Source organism: Sinocyclocheilus anshuiensis, unplaced genomic scaffold (assembly GCF_001515605.1).
Source record: "Sinocyclocheilus anshuiensis isolate Anshui unplaced genomic scaffold, SAMN03320099.WGS_v1.1 scaffold659, whole genome shotgun sequence".
Taxonomy (NCBI): domain Eukaryota; kingdom Metazoa; phylum Chordata; class Actinopteri; order Cypriniformes; family Cyprinidae; genus Sinocyclocheilus; species Sinocyclocheilus anshuiensis.
This window is the reverse complement of record NW_015549698.1, coordinates 124,015-134,135: the sequence shown is the minus strand read 5'-3', so window position 1 is coordinate 134,135 and position 10,121 is coordinate 124,015. Positions and strand designations below refer to the sequence as shown.

At 36.1% G+C, this 10,121-nt stretch overlaps 1 protein-coding gene across 1 annotated transcript in view; it reads right to left on the bottom strand.

Annotated features, from left to right (window-relative positions):
- smyd2b (SET and MYND domain containing 2b) overlaps positions 1–10,121 on the bottom strand; it is a 16,771-nt gene that overhangs the window by 963 nt on the left and 5,687 nt on the right. The window contains exons 5-11 of the mRNA XM_016449862.1: positions 8,842–8,966; positions 7,242–7,309; positions 5,177–5,279; positions 2,542–2,652; positions 2,229–2,349; positions 549–723; positions 363–471 (exon numbers count right to left, since the gene is read on the bottom strand). Coding sequence (XP_016305348.1) covers positions 363–471; positions 549–723; positions 2,229–2,349; positions 2,542–2,652; positions 5,177–5,279; positions 7,242–7,309; positions 8,842–8,966 — 812 coding nt within the window. The remainder of the gene's footprint in view (positions 1–362; positions 472–548; positions 724–2,228; positions 2,350–2,541; positions 2,653–5,176; positions 5,280–7,241; positions 7,310–8,841; positions 8,967–10,121) is intronic.

Genomic DNA, 10,121 nt, shown 5'->3' with positions numbered 1-10,121 from the left:
AGTTTCTGTTGTTATATATATATATATATATATATATATATATATATATATTTAAAAGCCATAGTATAAATCATTTACTCTCACATTTACCTTCATGTCATTGTAAATGCATATAACACCCTGTTGACACTGGGCACAACCACTGACACATTACTTTGCACCACAACGATTTAAGGCTTTCTACACTTTCTCCCATGGAACACAAAAAAAAGACTTTCTCACAATGAGTGGGAACTGGGGCTATCATGCTCCAAAAAGTTTAAAACAGGACCAAAAAAAGTATGATTTGTGTGCTACATTCCACAAGAGAAAGTTATACATGTTTGGAATGACATAAGGGCCAGTCTTGCAGGAGTTTGTACCTTTTGAAGGGCACTTATGCCAGTGGACTTCCTGTCCAGAGCAATGTAGAGTCTGCCCATCTTCAGATACATAGATGCAATATTTAAAGAGAATGCTGGGTAAAGGACACTACAGATAAAAAGCAGACATTAATATGTTGGCATATGCATAAATATCACACAATGTATGAATGTGTGTGTTCTTACGTGTATGGCTTCATGACTTTTTCTCCATATCTAACTGCTCCATCATAATTCTCCATGAAAAGACAGATGCCCATGGCCTGGTACATCATATGAAGGACGTAGATGTTAGCGTCATCAAACACAGGGCTCATCTTGTCAATGCTGAGCTCACACATCTCTAGAAGCTCAGGGGGACGTGAACGAGTCAAGATTCAATAAACCTTTGATTTAAAGGTTTGTTGCAAAGCTGATCTAAGTGGCCATATTCATTTAATATTTCGGTCTCGAGTAGTGATCGACCGATATTGGTATTTTATAACTGATACCGATACCAATTATTTGCGTTTTTATGTGTCCGATAACCGATATGCAGAACCGATATTTATTTACGGTTATAAAGTAAATAAATGACTGAGTGAAGTAAGTCCATACTTCACTTTGGTTTTTCCTCCTTTCAGCCATCTTAAAAAAAAAAAAGTGTTGAAAATTACCAGTCTTTCATGTTAAATTTAATCTTCATATTACAATAAAAAAACATTTTATTTAAAGCATCAGCAGCAACACTAATATTAACAATAAGCAAAATCATTGTATTTTATTGCATTTCTCAACTGGCATGTTATATCAGAATTACTAATAATGTTTTTGTCGTTCTAGATTATGAAATGCCTGCTGTCAAAGCGCAGTTTATCTATGCATTTACACAGAACTATACTCAAACTGCGATCGCTCGCGGAGATAATAAATTAGTTTCCATAGAGATGTATTTATTTAGATATTTATTAGCGAAATAATGATTATATAGTAAATGTTAATAAAATTTAGGGTATTTTAAACAAGTGAATCTTGTTAAAAGTTACATGCGGTGGCCGTGCTGGAGCATTTCCTGAGCATCAACCCGGTGAGTGAACAGCAATATGAAAGCGGCTTCACGAGACTAATGATGAGCAAATATACAACAGAGAGAGAAGTAAATTTAGCGTTTTTATTTCCAGCATGCGCTCATTCATGGCTGTATTATTTCATTAATGCAAAGTTATGTCTTTATTGGGACAGGACTTGACGGATTATCTTACGTGACTCCGTGAGTTCGTCTCTATTTCTTCGAGCAAAGCTGCATAAACTGCATATCAGGCATTTATGTAATACATCTAATTTGTGCATTAATGGCTGTTATGTTAAATAAAGTTTACTAACTACAGTAAATCAAGTACCTGTGCACGCTGTTGTTGTTGTCTCCTCTCCCCTCAGACGCCGTGGTGCAATGGCGATCCTGCGCGCAATTCTCAAAACATCCACAAGATGGCGGCGTTTATCGGTGAATCTGATATTACAAAACCGATATCCGATTATTGTAAAATGCTTAAACATCGGGAAAAATATCGGTAAATCGATATATCGGTCGATCTCTAGTCTCAAGATATGCTTTTGGACAAATGAAAGCAACACTTCTTCAAAAAGCCACATAATTTGTGACACTGACGTTTGAAAAAAGTGACAGGTTTGTTTAAATCACTCCTAAATCACAACGCTGTAGGCAGATGTAATAGTGATGCTTGACTTAGCAAACATTAAAAAGAAAAATGAATTATACAATAAATAATAATATTTTGGATATGTGACTGACAGATTTAAGAATGAAGCAATCAAGCAATTATGCAATTTCACACTACAAGAAGTCAAAAGGTTCAAAAAGGATATTTTTCTCAATTTTGGCCCTGCGGAAGTCTTCCATGGCATTCTGAGCATAACGCACCATATCCCTGATCTCCTTTTGACCGATCTCATCACTCAGTTTCCGCACCTTTATCTTCTCCATATCCTACAAAACCACAAGAGCAAAATTATATGATCTACATATTATATTATAATCATATATTATAAAGCAAAACAATATGTAATATACTACAATCTCTCTTGTACATGTGATGAATACACATTTTTACCTTATAGATGAGGAATCTTCAGACAGACATTTGAATTAGATTGTGTATTGTCCATCCATTCCACATACCATAGATTTGGTTTTGCACTCTTTGCAGTCACAGCTGAAGTAGTAGACGCCTCTGAGTCTCTCGATCCTGTCCTCTGTAGGGTACAGCAGGTCTATGTAGCTGGTATATATCTACACACACAGAGCAAGTATAGGGAAAGCTGTCAGTAACTAAATGGCAACAATAAGGATAACTGCAGAGTATGAGACATCGGGTTCATGACAGCTTCAGTTTTACCTGCTATCGACTTTGGGCATGTTGGGTAATCCAAAAGCATAGTCACTCATGAATCATCAGACCACATTACACTGTGAAAAACCCAACTTGAAAAAGACTGGTTTTATGTTGGCTCAGCAAAAATCCATGAAAAAGTCAGTACAACTAAGTTTAATACACTTAATCAACCTAAACAAATTGTTTTCTTTTTTTTAATTTTTTTGGGATATATATTTATGGCATCATTTCCATGTGGGTTGGTTTCATCAAGTGTTTACCCCAGGTTAGCACATAATGCGCCATGCTTTGTTTGAAAGAGTGTATTTGAGCTTTGATTTTTATATTTACACTCTTGCTCCACCATTTTTCATTAAATTTATATAATTCTTAGGACACTGATTTAAAGGAGACTTATGCAGAGCAGTGAAACTGGGCATCCCGGAAGTCATAGAGGATGATCTCTCACAGGCAAAAAAAGAGTTGACTAAACTTCAGCATCATCCTGGAGGAAGCTGCAGCAATGGATGACCATCTGACTTTCCCACTACTTTGATGGTACTCTTTGGACTTCTTTATGTGCTGAATATTGACTTTCCAAAAAGACTAAAATACACATCTGTTCACTGTTCATGGTTGCGCTGTATTTGCCCAACCAGACTTGTTCAGTTCTCTGAGCTCATGCTGATAGCGTCAGCCCCTCCCTGGCGAATCCTCATGAGGAAGGATCTTCTTTCTCATGGCTGGGCCCTGGGAGGTATGAGGAGGAAATCAGGGGGCTATCACCAGCAGCGATAGATATAATCACTCAGGCAGGATCCCCCTCTATTAGGTGGTTATATGCTCTGAGGTGGAGCTTGTTCGTTGCTTGATGCTCTGGGAAGACCCACAGAGATGTGGTATTGGATCAGCGCTTTTCTTTTCTCCAAAAGGGCCTAGAAAGGCACCTATCTCCATCCACTTTGAAAGTGTATGTGACTGCAATAGCAGCAAATCTGTGGATGGCAGATCGGTAGGGAAGCACGATCTTATTATTAGGTTCCGGAGGGGTGCGTGGAGATTAAATCCTCAGAGACCTCTCAGTGGTCTTACAGGCCATACAGAGAGATCCGTTTGAGCCTTTACACTCAGTTGAGCTTAGTGCCCTTTCCATGAAGACAGTCCTCCTGACCACGCTCACCTCTGTCAAGACAATGGGGGATCTACAAGCCCTCTTCATTAACGAAACATGCCTAGAGTTTGGACCGGCAGACCCTCACATGGCCCTGAGACCCCAGGCCAACTATATGTAATGGTAAGTTTCCTAGAGGAGATGGAGAAGTGAGGCCACGCTTCCCCATTGTTGGAAGGTTACATGGAGCTGAAGTGCACTTGTTAGTTGACACCCCATGCTTGTCAGCATTTGCGCCACCATAGATTTATCGGAACTTCGACAGTGCGTCAAAAGTGACCGACAGAACAGGAACATCATGGTTGCTATTGTAACTCTTGTTCAGTGAGGGAACGGAGACATTGTGTCCCTCATGCCACGACTCTGAACTGCTGCTGATGGAGTTGAGATGCTATCTTGGCTCCTCAGCACATACCTAACTGAGTGAATCATACGGGCCCTTAAATACCCGGATTTCTGAGGAGTGGCCACGCGTGCAAATTTCACTCGCCAACTTCACTGGCCTTTTTGAATATGTCAGAGGTATTTAGGCTCCCAGGAGTGACCCCTAGTTTTGGAACTTTGACACACCACCCCCGTTCCTTCCATCAGAGAAGGTTACAATAGTAATCAAGACATTAGACCATTGTTTTATGAGTGACAAAGTGTGTTTGTTGGCTGACAACCATTGCTAGTGTTATGATTTTTAGAATGACTTGATTTGACACATGTATGAAATGTTTTGGAAGTTTTAGTGCATTTTGGATGTGACATTTACTGCTAAGCCAAGCTGAAAGTTGTTTAGGAAAACTGTGTGAAGAGTTTTGAAAAAGTAAGTTTAGTATTGAGAAATGGATGCTACAGATGTAATATATTGTGGGGCTCACATACAGGTTGGTTTTTGGTTTGACAAACATTTTTGTTTGGTTTAAGCTCACTTGGGAATTTGCATAATTTTGTGCAGATAAGCATCTAAAATTGTAATATTTTGTATTATTGTATAAGTTAATTAAGCAGGCAGTCTAGGATTTTTAAATGATTATTTTAAAGAATCACATTGCTAGATTTTTCCTTAAGAAATATTGTTAGTGCATTGTTAATATTTTTGGTGTTATATTTTTCGTCAGTATGTTTTAATTGAAATAGTTTAATTATCACTATGATGAGCTTTTTCACCTCGTCTTTGTTATCATTGACAAAATAATAATAATCCAAAGAAAATCTCTGTTAATGAACATTCTGTCATTTTACTGACTACATTAACACTCCTAAGAGGACAGTGGCATACTGACCTCTTGCCCTGGATGGATTTCCTGCACAGCCCGTACTTCAGCGTTGATTCCTCTGTATGTGACTATGACGTTGGGACAGCAGCTGTGGTTCAAGAGGGCAATGCTGAGACAGCAACAGAAACACAATAGGGAATGTGTGAGGCGGAAAAGTGTCAGAAAGAACCTCAGAGAGTTTAGAGAGCTAGTACAGGATAAAAAGAGAAAAGGGAAATATGAGACTATAAATGAGAAAAATATCCCCACTCAGACCTTCTGGGATATGTTTCTCTAAGAACACAAATGCTGGGTTGAAACTGTTGGGTAAGGAAGCTGGGTTTATTTGAGCCAATATAGATTGATACTAACAGTGCTACAGTTTGTTGTAACTGTGGACGTGAAAGAGAGAAAATGTGTTTGTACTCATTTAAACTAGAGTTGCTGGTATCTCTCAAATAAGTGCTCGTCATCTGTTGTTTTTGCATCTACAGTTTGTTGTTTTTCCGTCTTATCAGTTTCTTTCCGTGAGAGTGTTACCACCTTATTGACAAAGTAATTATCACCAAAAAAATTCAAGGCACATGTGGGGGAGTATGCAAGGTAATGAAAATGTACAAATAAAAACACTGGCACACATAAAGTACATGTGCTTGTAACATGCTGTTTTGAAGTATTACCTTTTTTTAATGTCAGTTTGGTTGCTTGGATTATTCCTTAAAGGGGTCATATGATGCAATTTCATTACATAAACACATTTCATTACACCAAATACACAAAATAATGTTCTTTTTAGCAGCATCATATGACCCCTTTAAATAAACCTCTGCAAATGGATTCCCAACATACTTATGTCTTACAGACAAATAGAAACTTCTATTCCATTTATATTGTGTTGGAGTAAACATTTTATAAATTAACTCACTTCTGAGAATGCAATAATCTGTGTAGAATTTATGATTTGTTTGATTTTTCACTCCAAATCAAATTCCCATGCAACTTGAAACGTGGCCAATGAAGCATGGTCACTTCCTTTGAAATTTCAACTCATTGCAAGTTGAACCATTTCTCATTTTGCTCAACTATGGTGTGTAAAACCATCATTTCTCTTTTTTGCCTACTGTTTGTCATGGCTATTTGCTTGGCCAATGTCTTGCTTTCCTTCCTTTTCTTTTGCTGTGTTAGGCTCTAAGACCTACAAAATCTAGCTCTTAACAATGCCCTAATATAATCATTAATAAACTTTCTGAATTACTTGATGATTTGTTTTATCTTTCTTGTCCAGTGTATATTTTGTTAACGAAATTAATGATAAAAATGTTTGTTGACACTTGACAGCCTTTTTGTTTTGTCAAAACAAATATGAACAGGAATTTCTAATGTAGATATGATGGGAAAATATAACTGCGAGATTTTTCAATGCACTAAAAATGTTTTCTTACAAGAGAAAAGTGTGAAAATTATATAGTTAATTCAACTACAATTATACTGTACTAATTTATACTGTAGATGCTGCAAGGCTCATGCAATACTGCATTTAAATGCAATACTGCACAGATATACAACCATCTTCAAGATTAACTCATCTCTAAAACCAAACAAAATTCATAAATGAGTATCTGTAAGTATCTGTGTTTGAAATAATCAATCCATCAACCATATCACTGATAATAACATCGATAATTAATAATTAATTTAATGACTAATATGGAGTGCTTTTTAAATATAAATTTACAACATGCTGAATTATGATCAGTAGGTGGCTGTTTTAAGCATAGTATTTACTTTTTCACATATCATTACTGGCTAAAATGATATGACATTGGTATCAGTTGCTGATAGAATATCTAACAAAGGCCATTTTTGGACACAATCCATGCAAAGTGAATTACAGTCACTAATAGCAGGACATTGTTTTTTGAGCGTTCAGGACTGCTCACAAACAGGCAGCCAGCCATGTCCAAGAGAGGCTGGAAATAGACTTGGACTGTCTAATGTTCTAAATGAAAACACTCGCACACAAAGACAGCATGAAGTCTTGTGAGAGGAGCACGTCGTTATAGAGATTGTTCATGTGTTTGCTTGTGCTTACTCTGGAAAAACAGCTAAACCCAAGTTCGAGAGTTCCTCATCCTCCACAGTAAAGCCGTTACAGTGAATCTGTGTGAGGTAGACACAACACATCATGTATTATTGCTCCAAACAATCGTTTACTTTAACTGGACCATTAAGTGATTAATTGACCCTTTGCAGTGACCCCCTTTGGTTACTGTTGCTTGCGTAGGCATATTTTGCAGAATGCTCCAAGGAATTAATTTAGCCTGATTTTCACTACAATATGCCAATGAAGTGCCAACAACAGAATAGATTATTGACACTTTATGGGGGAATAGGTGGATTGATGTGTAATATTCCAAAAAGCATTTTTATGGTTTGTTGTTTTGGGCCCCATCTCATATCTGTGCAGGAGTGAGCATGAGCATAGACTTATCCTGGACATATTTCATCTACTCTAGTGCTCCAAACATAAAGAAGGACCATTTAGGCGTACACATCGGTATTTCATCAAATTGTGTTGTACTATTTAGAAGTACTGTTATTAAAATATTATTCAAAATCAAAATGGTTGTTGGATCCAGTAGTATGAATGCAAACTCATTAGGGCTAAAAAAAAAAAAAAAAAAAAGCTTACAAAGATCCAATAGGGAAGTACTCACCCTAGACTTCTTTTTAAGAGTTATTAAAGAAACCCTGTAATCAATAAATATCTATACAAAATATCATTACATACAATAATAAACTAAATTATATCCCATGTCTCCCCTAAATCAGAGGTTTTCAATCTTTTAAAAGTTGCTTTTGACCAATATTTATTGTGAAAGGCGATTTGAAAATAAATGTGAATTATTAATTATTTTAAATTAGTAATATTTTCCAAATATATCTTTTTTTAGTGCTGTCAGACGATTAATCGCGATTAATCACATAGAAAATAAAAGTTTTTGTTTGCATAATATGTGTGTGTTCTCTGTATATTTATTATGTATACATAAATACACACACATTCAGTATATATTTTGAAAATATTTACATGTATTTACATGTCTATATTTATATTCATATAATTTATATTATAAATAAATATATTTAATATATAAACATAACCTATTTTCTGAAATATATACATGCATGTGTGTGTATTTATATATACATAATAAATATACACAGCACACACACATATATTATGCAAACAAAAACTTTTATTTTGGATGTGATTAATCGTGATTAATAGTTTGAAAGCACTACTTTTTTCGTTAATTATTTTTAATACAATGACAATGTAAAGGCCAATTGTCGATTTATTATTTCTCCAATTTTATTTCATTGTCAGCTATAGATATCACACTATTTTTTCTCACATTTTAAAGGGATATTTCACCCAAAAATTTAAATTTGCTTTACACCCACAGCTCCTGATAATATACTGATCGCTTAAGAAGTGAAAAAGACTGAAAAAAACGTTTTGCAAATGTTCTGCTTTCCGTTGCATGTTGGTTTATGCTCAGCAGCAAAATCACACGTCAACTGATGCCATTTTTATGTACTAAAGCACTAAAGGACTGATTAGTAACGCAGTAAGGAAGGGCATAGCAAAGGGTCAGCTGTCAAAACTTCTTTTACAGTGTGTTTACCTGTGAGAAAAGTGTGAGCAGGGCCTGATGATCAGGGAAGTCCAGGTGTTTGGAGTAGAAGTGATGGAGGCCAGCTATATGTGCTTCATTCATCTCTCTTTTCTCATTATCCATATCGTCCATGTCTGTGAGAAAATGAAGACATAATATCATTATCTAACAGCTGTACATGTTTAAAGCTGACATAAAAATGGCATCTGCTCCTGTGATGTATTTCCAAGTGATAAGGATATTCAAAGAAGAGAAAAATAAATGTAACTACTGGGAGTTAGTTTAGATAGTAAAAAAAAACACAAAGGCAAAAGGCAACTGACAATATTTGATCCAAAAATAAAATTCAACCAATTTTTGGATTATTGTAAAAACCCATGATCATATGAAAATATGAATAATGAAAAATGGACAAAATGGACAAATTAAAAACTGAAAAAAAAAAAAAAGCAATACTGTGTAATACAGAGGAAACAGGCTCAAATTTTAAGCAAAATAATATAACCAAAAAACTTTGAGCCCTAAAATTTAAAGATTATCAAATCATTAGACTTTATACTTAAAGGAACTATGACCTGATATAATATAAAATGAAATGAAAGTAAATTTAACACTATATTTTAATCAGACACCTTGAAATTATTCTACAGGTGTTAATCAAGGACTGACAACAAAAAAGAACAACCTTCAAGCCATTTCTCCTGCCGTTGTACCTGCACTCACTCACATCATTAACACATCCCTTCACACTGGTGTTTTTCCCTCAACATTTAAACAGGCTTGTATAACCCCACTTCTTAAGAAACCCACTCTTAACCCAACTCTTTTAGAGAACTACAGACCGGTTGCCCTTCTACCTTTTATTGCAAAAACACTTGAACGAGTTGTGTTCAACCAAGTCTCAGCCTTTCTCACACAGAACAACCTCCTGGACAGCAACCAATCTGGCTTCAGAAGTGGACATTCGACCGACTGCCTTGCTCTCAGTCGTTGAAGCCCAAAGACTGGCAAGAGCGGCTTCCAAATCTTCTATACTTATTTTGCTGGATCTGTCTGCTGCTTTTGATACGGTGAACCACCAGATTCTCCTGTCAACCCTATTGGAAAATGACATCTCAGGAACCACACAATCCAGTTAGGCTCATCAACCAAAAACAACTAGAAACCTTGGAGTTGTGATTGATGATAAGCTGAATTTTTCAAACCACATTGCTAAAACTACCCGGTCCTGCAGATTTGCTTTTTTCAACATTAGGAAGATCAGGCCCTTTCTTTCAGAACATGCAACA